We start from the raw sequence: 19,321 nt of genomic DNA, 5'->3' as shown, positions 1-19,321 counted from the left end.
GGAGTGAAACAAGCTGAGGCAAAGAAAAGGATGAGGAAATGGGGCAAGTTCACTGAGCATACAGACACTGCAGGCTGAGGCAAACAGTCAAGTGAGCACTCAGGAGCCCAAAATCATCTAAAAAACACAGGTAAAAATGGAGCTAAGTGAAGCTAACACTCAAAAGTTCTGCACAGAGCTAACAAAAGACAAACACATGCTATGTACATGAAACCCAACCTTGCAATTGAGGAAAAGGCTTGCCTCAGCCTTCCTTCTCGAGTGGGGATCAATGACCAGCTTCCCTGAGAACAGCCAGGCTGCCACCTTTGACTGGGGACGCATGCCTAGAAGATCTGCTGCAAAGAAACTTGTCACATGAGACAGGAAGAGAAGCAGCACCTTGGTCCAACATATGGGAAGTGTATGAGAGGGGAAAATGACTTCAGTCACTCTCACATTTTTAAACAAGAGACAGCTTTCATAACACTAAGAGTGACAGACACAGTGAAATTAAAAACCTCTTTTAAGGTAGTCAGTTAAAATTGAAGGGTGGGAGAAGTTACAGAAGATATTCTATTCAACTCGAAAACTTCAATAAAAAAATCAATTGTTAACTCCATTCTACTGGTCTACTTATTTTGAAAAATAAGTTTTACTAAAATCACTAAGTAAGCTCAGTGTAAAGGCTTTACCAGCATGAATATTTATGGGAACACTGAAGGTTAGAAAATTTATAAAGCTACAACTAGATTATTTGATAGTAACATTAGATATACATCTACTTCTCAAAATATTAGCCCCAAATTATTAACAAAAATGAGTCAAAAATTGACAAACATGCCTCACATAACAGTAAAATGCTATTGTTCTCATTTCAAATATTTGCAAAAATTACTTTTATATAGTTATGCTGCATTTTCAAATGCCAACATGGCAAGTTTAAATAAAATCAATCCACAACTAAAGAGTACACAATCCAAATTATCAAGTAGTGAAACTTTTTAAGTAAGAGTTAGCATATAGTAATGATGGTTGCACAGTGCTGTGAATATAAGTAGTGCCACTGAATTGTATAAAAATGGTTAAAATGGCAAATTTTGTTATATGTATTTTATCACAAAAAACAAATGAATGGGGAAAAAAGAAAAGTTACTGTATTTTGTAATTATGTGCCATTTTTATGTAGTCAATTCAATATTTTTTGGTACTTGGAAAATTGACATTGTATTAGGCTAAAATGTATCAGATACTAAGTCTTTACCCAAATTTCCATTTCAAAGATTAACCACAGGACAGAAATTTTAAAGTAAACTGTTCAAACAGCTGGCATATTTAAAGTATTTGAGGTATAATAGCCAAGGCATTTTAAAATTAAGTGGTCTCACAAATCTATTACCATTATTCCCTTAAGTTTTTCTTCAACTATCATGCAATAAAAACTTTGATATGTAGGCTGCTTCTTAGGTCAAAATTTAAACTGAATTTATCTATTAAACATAAATACTTTAGGAGTTCTAAAGTCACTTCACATTTTTAAATGATAATAATCCAACTAACCTTTTTTCCCCTCAGTAATCTTTCTCTGAATTTATTAGTGACAAATCCCCTTGGACCAGCGAACCGTAAACGCTGATATTTAGCCTGAATGTACAAGCTCTTCTGTACTAGGTCTGATTTATGTTGGAAATGAAATCTGCCACCTCTAAAGTTGGTCTGTAAAGGAAAAAAATAATTAAATGTTAAAACTACAGCTTCCAAATCTACTTTATTAGTATAAGAAAGGGCAAAAGGTCTGGAACTTAGGGCTGCCCTTAATTCTAGGTATTACAGGTATTTAAAGGGAAAAGGTTAATGATAGTAATAAAGTATGTTTTCCTCAAATTAGCTTTTTAGTTCATTTTGTAGTAATAATTTAAAAAATATTTTATATAAAATGAATATTTTAAACTACTAAGTTAAATTTTTTAATTCTTGAAATTTATCATACTAAGAAAAGCACAACTTTAAAAACTTCAGAATTATTGTTCTGATTCATAGTGAAATATATCAAATCCCAAATGGGTAGAGGAAGACATTAAGTATCAACATCTATTTGAGAATCAAAAACTCTCTTAATTTTATCCTTATCAGTAATTTTGAGTCAATCTTTCTTTACCATAAAAATCCCACTGCTGCAAGTATTTCCAAGATAAGAGCTATACTTAACAAGACATTTCCTGGCCTGTATACTGTCCAGTATTACAATAGACATAGAGGACAATGAGTATTTGTATGTCTCATGTGGGAAATATACAACTGGTATCTTACAAAGGAGTAATTTTTAAAATTAAGTAGATTTCTCTTTCTACAATGATTTCACAAATGGGTACATTATGCATAATCAAGAAGAGTTTATTAAAAAGTAGTTATGCCAGGCCTATTATTTTCTTAAGGCTACAAACAATTTCAAGTAAAAGAGAATTATAACTTGATACATCAGAGCTAATCTTGTGATTTACATTCCCATTTTTACATATCTAATAAGGTGATTACTATCTGACTCTGAATTAGTCCAATTTATGTAAAAAGTAAATTTTAATGAAATACCTCCTTTTCTTAGGAAGGATTATTTCATCTCCTTTTAATGTTAAAGAATTTTCCCTTAAGGAGAATGGATAACAGGAAATAGATCTTACAAGTCTTAGAAGAATTACTACAATCAAGTACGTATGACCAATGAGAAGTGCAACATGTAGGAAACACTTAAATCTGAAAGTCTTCCTACACTGTCTCTGAGTTATGCAGACATTACATTTTTAGTTTTATACCTCATTGCTCAACAGATTAAAAGATGGTATGAAACATGTTTATATATTCTATGGCCCTAGCTATTATCTTTTAATATTTATTTATTTGGCTGTGCTGGGTCTCAGTCACTCTTTGTTGCTGGCAAGCAGGTTCTTTTAATTATGGCATGTGGGATCTTTTTAGTTGCAGCATGTGGAATCTTTAGTTGTGGCATGAGAACTCTCAGTTGCAGCATGTGGGATCTAGGTCCCTGACCAGGGACTGAACCCGGGTCCTCTGCATTGGGAGCATGGAGTCTTAGCCACTGGGCCACCAGTGAAGTCCTCTATTTTTTATTTTTGAAAACCTAATGTCACACATGCTTTTAGGAACATGAACCATTGGTTAAAAATTTTATCTAGGCAATGGCTAGAAATTGTGTTATTCCCACTGAAAAAAATCTTTTGACATCTAGAAATTTTGACTTAGGAAGCCAAGGTATTAACAGAAGATCACTCAAGCACACTCCTAGTCTATGGTCTGGAGATCATTTATACTACCTTTCTGGTCATACTAACTTTCTCCTAGTGAGCTAACTGCTCTAGCCAAACTGCCTACTACTTTCACCAAAAAACCCTCAGGTTCTTTTGTTTTTTAGGGGAGGGGAAAGAGACACTGTTGAGTGGAAAAAATATGAAAAAAGGATTTATCATAGGTAGGAAATTCAGTCAAAATGGATTTTAAAAGCACCCCAACTTCCGAGAGCAAGGAGAGAGAAATATAATACTTTGCACTGTAATTCTTATTCCATGTTTGAGGCATGAATTGTTCTAGAAAAACAAACATGTCAGTTGATTAAAAGTAACACTGACATCAGACATAGCTGTACAAGTAATTGTAATGCGATGAACATGTTTTAACAAAGCATGTGGGACCAGAGACTTTCTCTGATGATCTGGAAGACCTGTGAGGGTTGTGTGTCTAAGGGCAGGGTTTCTTAATCGGTGAATCCTGGAGAAGGTTCTATAACTATGCGATTACATCTTAGAGGTAAAGGGGCAAGATCCGTCTGCCACTCCACCTAGAGCCACTCCATCTGCTGCTGCTGCTGCTGCTGCTAAGTCACTTCAGTCGTGTCCGACTCTGTGCGACCCCACAGACGGCAGCCCACCAGGCTCCCCCATCCCTGGGATTCTCTAGGCAAGAATACTGGAGTGGGTTGCCATTTCCTTCTCCAGTGCATGAAAGTGAAAAGTGAAAGTGAAGTCGCTCAGTCGTGTCCGACTCTTAGCGACCCCATGGACTGCAGCCTACCAGGCTCCTCCATCCATGGGATTTTCCAGGCAAGAGTACTGGAGTGGGGTGCCATTGCCTTCTCCAAGAGCCACTCCATCTAGATCTGTTTTATGTATTTGAGTTTCCACATAATATTTGAAAAAGGGTTCCACAGGTAAAATATATTTGAAAATCAAATTCTGAGGAAAGGGGTCATCATTAAACTGATTACAGTTAACTATAATCCAGAAATACTAAAGCTATTACTTCAAAAAATCACATAAAGAGCTTTTAATTTACTAACACTTAGAACATTATGTTCTAAAGCAAAAACCTAAAGCAGGAATTAGATGGAAAATAGCACCCTACCTTAAAAGGTCTTCTAAAGCCTCTTGTATTTTGACGGTTTTCCTCAACTTCAAATGGTCTGTGAGTAATGACATCTTTTCTCTGCATAGTATCATTCTGCATGAAAAAAGTTATTAGTATGGGTTAATATATTTTAAATTTTATTTTTAAAAGTTCAACATTCAAAATATACACAGTTTTTTTTTTGGCTGTGCCTCATGGCATGTGGGATCCTAGTTCCCTGACCAGGGATCGAACCTGCACCCCCCCTACACTGGAAGTGCAGTCTTAATCACTGGACACCCAGGAAGTGAAGTGAAATGAAGTCGCTCTGACTGACTCTTTGCGATCCCATGGACTGTAGCCTACCAGGCTCCTCTGTCCATGGAATTCTCTAGGCAAGAATACTGGAGTGGGTTGCCATTTCCTTCCCCAGGACACCCAGGAAGGTCCCCCAAAATATACATTTTTAAATGCATGGGATTAAGAACACAGAACATGTAGCTTAGCTGTACGAACATACATACATCTTCCTTCATGTAACCTATGTTAGTTTGTGAAGGGCTAGTTTAATTCATGAATGTGAGAAGTGTTAACAAAATACACACTTTTGCATTAACACAGTCTGTGACTTTTAGAAAATGGGACTGTAAATCTAGTATTTACTCAAGGCATCCAGAAGAGAAACAAATCCATTATTACTAGGAATTGCTAAAGTTCCCACTGACCAAGAACATAAATTCTCAATGTTGTATGAGGAGGTGTTGCTGACTCAGGCTCCTGCTTTAAGTAGATGCTCCTGCCATGACTAAGAAAGTATCAGAAAGCAGAGTATTTGTGTGTGTGTGTGTTTGTGTGTGTGTTGTGTGTGTGTGATTTTTATATTCTTTATTTTTCCGCTTATTATCAATACATTTTTTATTTTAGGAGTTGCTTTAATGTTTATAGTTGTTGTTGTTTAGTCACTGAGTCATGTCTGACTCTTTTGCAATGCCATGGACTGCAGCCCACCAGATACCTCTGTCCATGGGATTTCCCAGGCAAGAATACTAGAGTGGTTGCCATTTCCTTCTCTAGAAGGCAGAGTGTTAAGACTGTAACTACAAAGAACATGAAGCCTTTGATGGGAACATAGAATATGGGCCCATTCTGAAGATGGATTTCTTTTTCCAAAATAATAGTCTTATAACCTTCTATTTATTCCATTTGCTATGGAGTCTACTTTTCACAAATTTTCCTCTTTCACATCTTTATTTCTCTCCCCAGTTCAAGAAAAGTCATATAAAATCCTTTTCCTAGTAGTCATCTTGAGTTTATACTAAGTGTATATATTTGAGTAAGTGCAAAAAGACACATGTAATGAGATGAGACTGTGGGGGACCTTGAGAGGGAGGAGGTGTATTCTGTACATGAAGGGGCCAGTGGGAAGACTGTACCAGGAGGCTTCTGATGAGGCTCCAAATCATCCCCACAGTCCAGTATCCAGGTCCCTATGTTACTGCCTTTGAATGTGGGCCCTATCTAGTGACTTGCTTCTTACAAGTGGAGTATGGTAGAAGTGATGGGATATCACTTCTAAGATTAGGTTACAAATAGACACTGCTTCCACCTTTCTAGCTGTCACCTGCTTGCTCTTATGGAAGGCAGCTGCCATTCTGTGAGCTGCCCTTTGAAAAAGCAAATCTTTAAAAACAGAAAGTAGATTAGTTGTTAGCTGGGGGTGGGAACAAGGAATAAATAAACAGGCTTGAGGGATCTAATAAGGGTGATGAAAATGTTCTAAAACTGGATTATAGTGATGGCACACATCTTGGTAAATTAATAAAAGATCATTAAATTGTATGCCTTCCCTGGATGAATTTTATGGTACACAAAATAAGCCTTAATAAAGTTGTTCCAAAAAGTTTAAGAAACCTAATTCTATAATACATGCAGTAAAATCCTGCTAAATCAAATGAGATGATCATTTCTTTGGTCATAATAACTATAAGCCTTAACAGAATATTAACATTGAACAACAGAATCATAACACTTATTAATAAACAATTACAAACATGAAAAACATTGGTGGTCCATGTACCTAAAGATTCATGTGAGAAGGAAAATGGAACATACAAAAACAAAAAAGTTGGGAATACAATCTTACCGAGGAAGGTTTCTGAATAAATTTTCTAAAATTTGATTTTTCAAAAGATGTAGGTTTTTGGAATTCATCAACATGAGTATCCTTCAACTCTGAAAAACTGGAATGCTGATCACTCCTAATAAAATGAAAGAGAAAATAAGAATCTTTTATTAGTTTATGTTTATCCAACAAATAAACAAGAGAAATCAAATTACACCCTTCAGAAACAAACCAGCACGACAGTAAAAAACAACAACAACAAAACTCAATTACCTATCACTTCTAAAATTACAAATAATAGTTACGAGGGCTAAAACCCTCATTTCTTCATTTTTCTATGAACGTTAGTTAGCCAAATTGGAAGTTAGCAACAGGGGAAAATAGTATTCTGAGGACCAGGGTTCTTAATCTGGAATCCAAAGACAGGCTTCCTAGGGCTGTAACTCTTGAAATCATATACAGACTGTATGTTTTCTGAGGGAAGATAGTCACAGCTCTTGAGCCTTTGGCAGCACTGGACAGCCCTCCCTGGGCCAACAGACTCAGTGGGTAAAGTTCCAGAGAAGAGGCGGGTGAGCAACTTGGGCCTTCTCACTGGTAGAGCTGGGGCCTCTGTACTCTGGCTCCCCTCTCCTTTTGAAGTGAGTTCTGGAGGCTCCCAAGGGTTATTCCTGAGCAGCTCTACCCGGGAGGGAGGTCATTCCCTGGCTTCTCCTCTGACCCCTGGCCTCATTCCCAGAGCCTTCAAGGGGTTCTCTTTCTGTCACATCCAGCCTCACCCACAGTGCTCCTCAGACCCTTCTTGCTCTGTGGCAAGCAGAGCTCACAGCCTCGGTCTCACGCAGCTCTGCTACAGGACCCCACTGACACAAGGACAAAATTGACACACCCCCTCACTGACCACCAAGGCCCTTCTGGTCACACCCTTGCTGCCTCGGCCAGCTGCTTCATCCTAACCTCCCCAACAACCACACCACACTGTGGGAACATCAGCTCCACATGGCCCCTGGAACACACCACAAAATCGTCTGCCTCTACATGCTGGCCCAACCAGTTCCTCTGCTGCAATTTCCTTCCAATTCAGATCAAACTCAAGAGTGAGCCTCACTTGAACCTGTTCCAAGAAGGCTTTCCCAGTCCCCTCTGCAGTGGACTAGGGGCCCTTGCTCTGTCTACATATAGCACTTTGGGGTCTTCACAAGTATCACTTGTGTTTGGAACTACTGGTGTGCCTTCTCACCAAGCAAGGTACAATTTCTTCAGAGGAGACACTGCCAATAGCTTGTTTTATAGTCCCAGCTCTGTTCCTGGAACCTGACATGAAATAGCCACATAGGATTTTTTAAAATGTCAAGAAACCTTACATTCCGTCAAAATGCTCACAATATGATAGTAAGTCAAGAGCAAGGGGAGAAGTAAAATACTGAGGATAATTTCACTTATTTAAAATATACATGTATATGCCCAGAAAAAAATGACAGGAAATATACTAAATATTAACAGTAATCATATCTGTACTACTACTACTTTAAACAAAACAATGGACTTTAAAAAATCCTCTTTACAAAGCATGTATCTGATAAAGGGGTATTATCCAGAATATAAAAAGAATTTATTACTCAATAATAAAAATATGATAATCCAGTTTAGAGATGGGCAAAGGATTTGAATAGATATTTCTTCAAAGAAGAAACACACAAAAGCACATGAAAAAAATGTTTGACAACATTAGTCATCACGGAAATGCAAGTCGAAACTACAAGTAACTACCTAAAACCCACTAGGATGGCTATAACCAAAAATATGATAATACCAATCTTCACAGCAGCATGGTTTACAATAGCCAAAAGACAGACACATGTTCATCAAAAAATAAACAAAACGTGGCATATCCATGCAATGGAATATTATCCAGCTTTATAAAGGAATAAATTATTTTAATGAAATACTGGCACATGATACAACATGCATGAAAACATTATGCCATGTGAAATAAGTCAGACTGAAAGGTAAAATTACTGCATGATTCTATTTATATATATATGAAGTATCCAAAATAGGCACATTCATAGAGATGTCAATAGAGACATGAGGGACTAGGAGTCGGGGGGATAGGGTGCTACTGTTCAATTTGTATTGAGTTTCTGTTGGAGAAGATTAAAAAGTTCTGGAGGTGTTGGCTGCACAACACAGTGAATGTACTTAGTTCCAATGAATTTTATACTTAAAACGGTCAAAATTCAGTGTTCTAAGTCAGTGCTCAGAACAGTGACTAGAACATAGACATTACTATATAAATATTTGTTGAATATATGATTAAAAGATCTTCTATCCCACGTTGAAGGTCAGGAATGACGGCAGTAAGGAGATACCCCTGGTCCAAGGTAAGGAACAGCGGCTGTGCTTTGCTGTAGCAGCCGTGAAGAGATACCCCACGTCCAAGGTAAGAGAAACCCAAGTAAGATGGTAGGTGTTGCAAGAGGGCATCAGAGGGCAGACACACTGAAACCATACTCACAGAAAACTAGTCAATCTAATCACACTAGGACCACAGCCTTGTCTAACTCAGTGAAACCAAGCCATGCCTGCGGGGCAACCCAAGACGGGCGGGTCATGGTGGAGAGGCCTGACAGAATGTGGTCCACTGGAGAAGGGAATGGCAAGCCACTTCAGTATTCTTGCCTTGAGAACCCCATGAACAGTATGAAAAGGCAAAATGATAGGATACCAAAAGAGGAACTCCCCACGTCATTAGGTGCCCAATATGCTACTGGAGATCAGTGGAGAAATAACTCCAGAAAGAATGAAGGGATGGAGCCAAAGCAAAAACAATACCTAGTTGTGGATGTGACTGGTGATAGAAGCAAGATCCGATGCTGTAAAGAGCAATATTGCATAGGAACCTGGAATGTCAGGTCCATGAATCAAGGCAAATTGGAAGTGGTCAAACAAGAGATGGCAAGGGTGAATGTCGACATTCTAGGAATCAGCGACCTAAAATGGACCAGAATGGGTGAATTTAACTCAGATGACCATTACATCTACTACTGCGGGCAGGAATCCCTCAGAAGAAATGGAGTAGCCATCATGGTCAACAAAAGAGTCCGAAATGCAGTACATGGGTGCAATCTCAAAAATGACAGAATGATCTCTGTTCGTCTCCAAGGCAAACCATTCAATATCACAGTTACCCAAGTCTATGCCCCAACCAGTAACGCTGAAGAAACTGAAGTTGAACGGTTTTATGAAGACCTAAAAGATCTTTTAGAACTAACACCCCCAAAAAATGTCCTTTTCATTATAGGGGACTGGAATGCAAAAGTAGAAGTCAGGAAACACCTGGAGTAACAGGCAAATTTGACCTTGGAATACGGAATGAAGCAGGGCAAAGACTAATAGAGTTTTGCCAAGAAAATGCACTGGTCATAGCAAACACCCTCTTCCAACAACACAAGAGAAGACTCTACACATGGACATCACCAGATGGTCAACACCAAAATCAGATTGATTATATTCTTTGCAGCCAAAGATGGAGAAGCTCTATACAGTCAACAAAAACAAGACTGGGAGCTGACTGTGGCTCAGATCATGAACTCCTTATTGCCAAATTCAGACTTAAATTGAAGAAAGTAGGGAAAACCACTAGACCATTCAGGTATGACCTAAATCAAATCCCTTATGATTATACAGTGGAAGTGAGAAATAGATTTAAGGGCCTAGATCTGATAGACAGAGTGCCTGATGAACTATGGAATGAGGTTCACGACATTGTACAGGAGACAGAGATCAAGACCATCCCCATGGAAAAGAAATGCAAAAAAGCAAAATGGCTGTCTGGGGAGGCCTTACAAATAGCTGTGAAAAGAAGAGAGGAGAAAAGCAAAGGAGAAAAGGAAAGATATAAGCATCTGAATGCAGAGTTTCAAAGAAGAGCAAGAAGAGATAAGAAAGCCTTCTTCAGTGATCAATGCAAAGAAATAGAGGAAAACAACAGAATGGGAAAGACTAGAGATCTCTTCAAGAAAATTAGAGATACCAAGGGAACATTTCATGCAAAGATGGGCTCAAGAAAGGACAGAAATGGTATGGACCTAACAGAAGCAGAAAATATTAAGAAGAGGTGGCAAGAATACACGGAAGAACTGTACAAAAAAGATCTTCATGACCCAGATAATCATGATGATGTGATCACTAATCTAGAGCCAGACATCTTGGAATGTGAAGTCAAGTGGGCCTTAGAAAGCATCACTACGAACAAAGCTAGTGAAGGTAATGGAATTCCAGTTAAGCTGTTTCAAATCCTGAAAGATGATGCTGTGAAAGTGCTGACTCAATATGCCAGCAAGTTTGGAACACTCAGCAGTGGCCACAGGACTGGAAAAGGTCAGTTTTCATTCCAATCCCAAAGAAAGGCAATGCCAAAGAATGCTCAAACTACCGCACAATTGTACTCATCTCACATGCTAGTAAAGTAATGCTCAAAATTCTCCAAGCCAGACTTCAGCAATACGTGAACCGTGAACTTCCTGATGTTTAAGCTGGTTTTAGAAAAGGCAGAGGAACCAGAGATCAAATTGCCAATATCTGCTGGATCATGGAAAAAGCAAGAGAGTTTCAGAAAAGCATCTATTTCTGCTTTATTGACTATGCCAAAGCCTTTGACTGTGTGGATCACAATAAACTGTGGAAAATGCTGAAAGAGATGGGAATACCAGACCACCTAACCTGCCTCTTGAGAAATCTGTATGCAGGTCAGGAAGCAATAGTTAGAACTCGACATGGAACAACAGACTGGTTCCAAATAGGAAAAGGAGTACGTCAAGGCTGTATATCGTCACCCTGCTTATTTAACTTATATGCAGAGTACATCATGAGAAACGCTGGTCTGGAAGAAGCACAAGCTGGAATCAAGATTGCCAGGAGAAATATCAATAACCTCAGATATGCAGATGACACCACCCTTATGGCAGAAAGTGAAGAGGAGCTAAAAAGCCTCTTGATGAAAGTGAAAGAGGAGAGTGACAAAGTTGGCTTAAAGCTCAACATTCAGAAAACGAAGATCATGGTATCTGGTCCCATCACTTCATGGGAAATAGATAGGAAAACAGTGGAAACAGTGTCAGACTTGATTTTTGGGGGCTCCAAAATCACTGCAGATGGTGACTGCAGCCATGAAATTAAAAGACGCTTACTCCTTGGAAGAAAAGCGATGACCAACCTAGATAGTATATTTAAAAGCAGAGACATTACTTTGCCGACTAAGGTCTGCCTAGTCAAGGCTATGGTTTTTCCAGTGGTCATGTATGGATGTGAGAGTTGGACTGTGAAGAAGGCTGAGGGCCGAAGAATTGATGCTTTTGAACTGTCGTGTTGGAGAAGACACTTGAGGGTCCCTTAGACTGCAAGGAGATCCAACCAGTCCATTCTGAAGGAGATCAACCCTGGATTTCTTTGGAAGGAATGATGCTAAAGCTGAAGCTCCAGTACTTTGGCCACCTCATGCGAAGAGCTGACTCATCGGAAAAGACTCTGATGCTGGGAGGGACTGGGGGCAGGAGAAGGGGACGACCCATGATGAGATGGCTGGATGGCATCACGGACTCAATGGACGTGAGTCTGAGTGAACTCTGGGAGATGGTGATGGACAGGGAGGCCTGGCATGCTGCGATTCATGGGGTCGCAAAGAGTCGGACACGACTGAGCAACTGAACTGAACTGAACTGAACAAAGTTAACTCTAGTTCAGTAGATACAGACTGTTACAATAGCAAAAATAAAAACTGATGTTTCCTAAAACCCACCTAGATAAAAAGAAAATCTAGGCAGTTTGATGTTCTCTTGAAGTCTACTGATAGTATTTTGAAGCTGCTTTATCACACACATACCACGCCCCTCTAACACAGCACCTCAGTGACACTGTAGGGAACTTATTAATGCTGGTGACAAGTGGGAGAAATAGTGTGTCAGGAGGAGACATAGAGACTTTAGGGTAATAAGCCAGTTGAAAGTAGGAAAAGACAGAGAACAACAGGGTCTTAGAGATGAGACAGAATGCCCTGGTGTGAGGCTTGCTTGGGAAAGACTTTAAGGTATCAGGGAATAAAAAGTGATCCAGATCTAAATGCATTATGATTTCAGTGTCTCTGTCCTGTCTACACCTTTGGAAAATCTTTCATTCAACAAATATGAACTGAGCCCAAGGCAGTGGGGATACAGTGGTGAGTAAACACAGACGCAGAGCCTACAGACAACTTTTAACGGAAAAAAAAAATTGCATAGGAGAGAATCAGTTATATCCTATGACATAATTTTGTAATATTTCATTTCTTCTGAATTTCTATGGAAATCTATACACTGACTTGATTAAAAAGGTTTATAGAAAAATATTAGTGAGGTCAATTTCAATAAACTAAATTTCTATAAAAGGATAAAACAAAAAGTTTTCCTTATGTTAACAAGGAGACTGAATTAGGATAAAATGAGAGATTAAAGATTCTATATTATCTTATTTAAAAAATGAACCATAACAGCTGTTGGTGAGGATGTGTTGAAAATGGAACCCTCACACCTTGATAGTAAGAATGTAAAATGGTGCACCCACTATGGAAACAGACTGGCAGATCATCAAAAAGTTAAACATAGTAATGATATGAACCAGCAATTCCAATCCTAGGTATATACAGAAGTGAAAACCTATGTCCTCACTAAAACTTGCATACAAATGTTCACAGCATCATAATTTACAAAAGTCAAAAAGTGGAAACAATCCAAATAACCATCAACCAGTGAATGGATAAACATGTGGTGAATACATACAATGGAACATTACTCAGCCAGAAAAGGATTATTTATGCTCAACGTGTGTGTGTGTGTTCAGTCGCTTCAGCTGTGTCCAACTCTTTTGTGACCCTATGGACTATAGCCTGCCAGGTTCCTCTGTCCATGGGATTCTCCAGGCAAGAAAACTGGAGTGGGTTACCATGCCCTCCTCCAGGGGATTTTTCCAACCCAGGGATCAAACCTGCGGCTCCTGCACTGCAGGTGGATTCTTTACCACTGAGTCACCAGGGAAGTCCATGTTCAACATGGAGGAACATAAAAAACATTGTACTACATGAAAGAAGCCAGTCACAAAAGGAAACACATTATATAACTGCAATTATGTCAAGAATAGGCAAACCCATACACACAGAAAGTAGATTATTGGCTGTCAGGGGCTGGAAGGACAAAGAAATAGGGAGTGACAACTAATTGTACAGGGTTTCTTCTGGGGGTGATGAAAATGTTTTGAAATTAGATAGTGGTGACAGTTGCACAACTTTGTGATTATACTAAAGACTACTGAATTGTTCACTTTGAAAGGGTGACTTTTATGGTAAGTAATATCTAAAAAAAAATTCTCATGGCTCCACCAAGACACACTAGCCACCTAATACAAATAAGACAGCTCAACAGATCCAGCAAAAGACATCTTGCCGGAAGACATTTTTCCACACAACGCTATCCTCAAAGCTAACATTAATAATACTTAGTGCTGACTAGCTACTCTGCAGCTTACATGCATCACTTTACTTAATCTTCACCACCACCATGAGGTAAGTATAATTCTTATCTCTATTTTACAGCTGAAGAAAACAGAGATTAAGTAACTTGTCCAAGGTGAGTCACATAGCTAGGTATCCACAGAGCCAGGTATTGAACTCAAGTCAAACTCCATTGCTGAAGTTCTTCATTACCTCAAAGGGTAAAGATATATTCTAAAGCCTCACATGGTCTTTATAATATGTTGATAATCTAAAATCTGTTTTAAAACCCTTTTTTCTTGGTACCCTGAGTCTCTTGCACTTGCTAAGTCAAGAAAAACATGACAGGGCTTGTGTCACTAAAGAGCAGTCATGCCATGTCATATAGGAAACTGGAGATCACCCACCAAGAAACAAGATTTTAACTATTTTATTTTCAATTATTTCATATGCCTCAACACGCAGTTTTGCTATCTTTTAATTAATTCCACAAAGAGTTCCAGAAAAGCATCTATTTCTGCTTTATTGACTATGCCAAAGCCTTTGACTGTGTGGATCACAATAAACTGTGGAAAATGCTGAAAGAGATGGGAATACCAGACCACCTGACCTGCCTCTTGAGAAATCTGTATGCAGGTCAGGAAGCAACAGTTAGAACTGAACATGGAACAACAGACTGGTTCCAAATAGGAAAAGGAGTACGTCAAGGCTGTATATTGTCACCCTGCTTATTTAACTTATATGCAGGGTACATCATGAGAAACGCTGGGCTGGAAAAAGCACAAGCTGGAATCAAGATTGCCAGGAGAAATATCAATAACCTCAGATATGCAGATGACACCACCCTTATGGCAGAAGTGAAGAGGAGCTAAAAAGCCTCTTGATGAAAGTGAAAGAGGAGAGTGACAAAGTTGGCTTAAAGCTCAACATTCAGAAAATGAAGATCATGGTATCTGGTCCCATCACTTCATGGGAAATAGATGGGAAAACAGTGGAAACAGTGTCAGACTTGATTTTTGGGGGCTCCAGAATCACTGCAGATGGTGACTGCAGCCATGAAATTAAAAGACACTTACTCCTTGGAAGAAAAGTGATGACCAACCTAGATAGTATATTCAAAAGCAGAGACATTACTTTGCCGACTAAGGTCCGTCTAGTCAAGGCTATGGTTTTTCCTGTGGTCATGTATGGATGTGAGAGTTGGACTGTGAAGAAGGCTGAACGCCGAAGAATTGATGCTTTTGAACTGTGGTGTTGGAGAAGACTCTTGAGAGTCCCTTGGACTGCAAGGAGATCCAACCAGTCCATTCTGAAGGAGACCAATCCTGGGATTTCTTTGGAAGGAATGATGCTAAAGCTGAAGCTCCAGTACTTTGGCCACCTCATGCGAAGAGCTGACTCATTGGAAAAGACTCTGATGCTGGGAGGGACTGGGGGCAGGGGGAGAAGGGGACGACCCATGATGAGATGGCTGGATGGCATCATGGACTTGATGGACGTGAGTCTGAGTGAACTCCGGGAGATGGTGATGGACAGGGAGGCCTGGCATGCTGCGATTCATGGGGTCGCAAAGAGTCAGACACAACTGAGCGACTGAACTGAACTGAACTGTCAGTATCAATTCCAGTTTTAAACAAGCTCCAGTATCTTGACCTAGTTACCCATAGACATGACTTAAAAGTCTAGTCAAATATATTAATTTTTGAAACTAAGGACTGTGGAAACAGAATTAGCACCAGCCTTTTCTAGTCACACATTCTCACTTTCTGGGAGATCCAAATAACTTAAGGACCCTTGAGTGAACTGGAAATTTTGTCCTGTTCTATTATACCTCATAATCATATGGGGTCCCAGAGTTGCCATGAGTTCTACATAGTCTTCAGAACTAGAGATTAACTGCGACCACTCTAGAACACTCAGAAGCCCTAAAAAGAGGTACAGGGTGGGGAACAAAAAACAAGGATCTACTGATAGTCAATGTGCCACTCATGGCATTAAGTACATCACATGTGTCAGTTCATGTGATATTTTTAACCTGTCCAACATAAACTGGTTACTCTCACTTTTTAGAGGAAAAGGCTCCGAAAACTATGCAAGTTTGCCCAAGAGCAAAGAGTTTATAAATTGGCAGAGGTAGGATTCAAACCCAGGTCTCCTCTGCATTATCTACTACACCTGTCTCTGCTTCATGGACAGACATCCATGAAGAGTTCTGAAAGAGGATAGCAAAAACCTCAGGAAATCTTGGATTATTCAAAGAATACCAGAATCTAAAAGGCAGAATGTGTCAGAGTTTCAATCGGCTTGAGCCAAATAGTCCATATATTTGCTGGTATTTGCTCCTTGCTGATATTAAAAAAGCTATTACACTTCTCTCTACATCACAAAGACCTCAAATACTCACCTATCCCATAATTTTTATTATTTCAGTGAAATAGCACATGATGACCACTGAATAACTCTGAAACATTTTAATAAACATATGACATGGATTTGAAGGATTAAATTCCTACACTAAAGTGAAAATTACCATCACACACACAAAATTGGAAAATATGCTAAAACCAAAAGCTCTCTGATAAGAGGATGTTTTTCATCTACTGATTACCTCTCTGTAGCACTAGCTATGTGAAAAATGTGCTCATCTTCATTCTGTAACCGTTCTTTTCTCCTTCTTTCAATGTCATGTCGTAGGTCACTTGGATCTATTATTTTGACCAGAGTCTGAGGAATTTTGACAGAAGACAAACCATTCACATTACTGTTAGTTGCACAAAGACTGTATTGAACAAGAACCTTAAGTTAAAGTCCTAAATAAGTTATCTTGTACTCATCTTGTTAATGGTAGTGTAAACAGATCAGTATTTTGAGACACAACTGACAAAACACAGTCAGAAGAGTTCATACCACTGAACCAGGAATCCGACTTCTGGGCCTCTATACCAAAGAAGAGTCTATCTATTCAAGTATATTCAAAATGTTTTATTTAAAAAATAACCAAAAAACGAAAGTAACTTAAGTGTGAAAAAATTTTAAAGGAGAAGGGAAGAAAAATTTATGGTAAATTTAAGTCATAGGAATAATGTACAACCACTTAAATTATGATGATATAGACTATGTGGAAGTAAACATGGAAAAACAATGAAAAGTTCACTAAAACTTGCAAAGTCTCAATTATAAAAAGGTCATTGGGAATTGAGAGATTTTACATAAAAGGAATGTTATTATAGTTTAAGTAAAAAGAAAAAGCATCCAAAATTGCATGTACTGTGACAGTGACTATGCTAAAATTTCAGACATAAGACTGTAAGGAAAGACAATCAAATAATACTTTGTGTTAAGCGAATTAAAGGTAATTAAAAAAAAATCCTTAAATTTCCTATAAGTTTATTATAGTATTTTGATCAACAGAAATTTCCTGAAAATATCATTGATTCAATAAACTAACCTATCTCTGTAAATTCAGTAAAATTGTAACCATTCATGTGAAAAAAAATTATTTATATATTTTATCACAAATGTATTTATTAAAATCTCTCCTCTACAAAAACTCTTCACTCTCAATGAATAATTAGCAGGGTTTTTAGAATTTGATACTTCTTCTAAAACAAGAGCCAGTTTTCTTCTCCCTTGGCAAGTTAAGATAGTTTTTCTAATTAGCAACGAAATGAGGGTAGGGGGAGGTGGCAGGGGTGGGAACAATAAAAAAAGTATTATTTTCATTATTTTGTTAGTTCATACTCCATAGAATCTTTCATATAATCTTCAGTAAAAGGAAGGGCAGTATCAAATGAAACTAAGTTCCTTTGCATGCATTCCACATACAACTTAAAAATATATCCCACATGACTGCTTTGGAAAAAAAAAGGTATCCAACATACTTTCTGCAAGATTTACACTGTGAAGTTTTGGGATGAATATTAAACACTATAATTTTATGTCAATTTTACAAAGCTGTAAAACCCTTAGGGACTGTCTCTCTTAGGGAATATTTTTGTCTTTTGCCAGTGTTCTCTTTGCAACCTGGCTGAAAACTAGAATCACTTGGAGAGCTTTGTAAATTTCAGATTCCTGGGTCTTAATCATCCTTCCTCACCCACTTTACCTTTTTTGTTCCCAATGACCAGTTCCCTTTCCCGTTAGTTTGTCAACAATAAGATAATCCCCCATCAAAAACCATATTCACTTACCTGTTTTGAGTCATATACCATAGTTTGTTTACTCTGAAGCTCGGCCAAAGACATATCTATTCTCCTAAAATAATAAAGGCATATTACAATTAAATAATTATGTTATACACTGATACCTCGATTCCATTAATACAGAATGGAATTTGAAATAAAGCTGGTGTGTCTCGAAGGAAGAAAAAGAAATCTGCTACCAGGTGGTTTTTCATCTATGTGGCAGTCTCCCAAGACACACATATCCTGTAAACAACATCACAGTGAAGCCTTAGTAGTTCTCAAATCACTAGTCTGTGTAACCTTAAACTTGGCTCCGGTGATCTACTGCATTCTAACATTGATTCAGCTCAGCTCACAAGACAGGGCGCACCACCTGCTTGGACAGGTGCCAGCAGAAGAAGACATATGTTTTCATCCGGCTGCCCTCAGAACAGTCATTTCTGAGGACATGAAGCAACCCATGATTTCAATGGCTCGACAACTGTCTTTCATTCTTCCAGTGATAACTTCAGTAGGCAATTACTATAGACACAGCAGAATCAAAGTTAGGTAGGTAAATATTTTCAAAGTCCTGTACATTTAAACAATGCTAGTCATGGCTTTAATACAACCTAGTCTATCAAAGTGCACTGGCCTAGTACCTGCTTGGGTCAGTCCTGTTTTAGGCAGGAAATGCTGTTCTAGAGTCTACAGTAAACCCAAGAGGCAGGCAGCATGTTCCCACATCTGTTCTGAGGCTTACTCCCATGAGTTATATGGACGTACAATAATCAGTCATTACCTGTGAATTTCTGGATCCGAGCTCAACTTAGTTTCATTTACATCTGCAGCTTTTTTAACTTGAATTTTTGAGAAACGCTCATGCAGAGTTATTTCAGGTGATGGAAAATAATTTGCTGCAAAAGGAAACAAAAAGTTTTATCTCAGTGTAAAACTGATTCCACTTAAAAGGTTATATATACAATAAGCACAGGAGTAAGGGAGTATTAAAAAAACATCCAACCTGCTTTCTCTTAAAAATATGGGACCTAAATTTATTTCACAGACTAATGTATAGTGCTCACATGTTTTTTCCAAGCTCAAGCAACAGTAAATGGATTTATGAATGCAAAGATTCTG

General features: G+C 38.4%; 1 protein-coding gene across 1 annotated transcript in view; it reads right to left on the bottom strand.

The window, feature by feature from the left end:
- Positions 1 to 19,321, bottom strand: part of BCLAF3 (BCLAF1 and THRAP3 family member 3) — a 40,451-nt gene that overhangs the window by 7,463 nt on the left and 13,667 nt on the right. The window contains exons 5-10 of the mRNA XM_052663680.1: positions 18,984 to 19,098; positions 18,209 to 18,272; positions 16,627 to 16,742; positions 6,518 to 6,632; positions 4,393 to 4,488; positions 1,540 to 1,695 (exon numbers count right to left, since the gene is read on the bottom strand). Coding sequence (XP_052519640.1) covers positions 1,540 to 1,695; positions 4,393 to 4,488; positions 6,518 to 6,632; positions 16,627 to 16,742; positions 18,209 to 18,272; positions 18,984 to 19,098 — 662 coding nt within the window. The remainder of the gene's footprint in view (positions 1 to 1,539; positions 1,696 to 4,392; positions 4,489 to 6,517; positions 6,633 to 16,626; positions 16,743 to 18,208; positions 18,273 to 18,983; positions 19,099 to 19,321) is intronic.

The sequence above is a fragment of the Budorcas taxicolor genome, chromosome X, assembly GCF_023091745.1.
Source record: "Budorcas taxicolor isolate Tak-1 chromosome X, Takin1.1, whole genome shotgun sequence".
NCBI lineage: Eukaryota > Metazoa > Chordata > Mammalia > Artiodactyla > Bovidae > Budorcas > Budorcas taxicolor.
The sequence above is the reverse complement of the archived record's forward strand: the minus strand, read 5'-3'. Positions and strand labels throughout refer to the sequence as shown.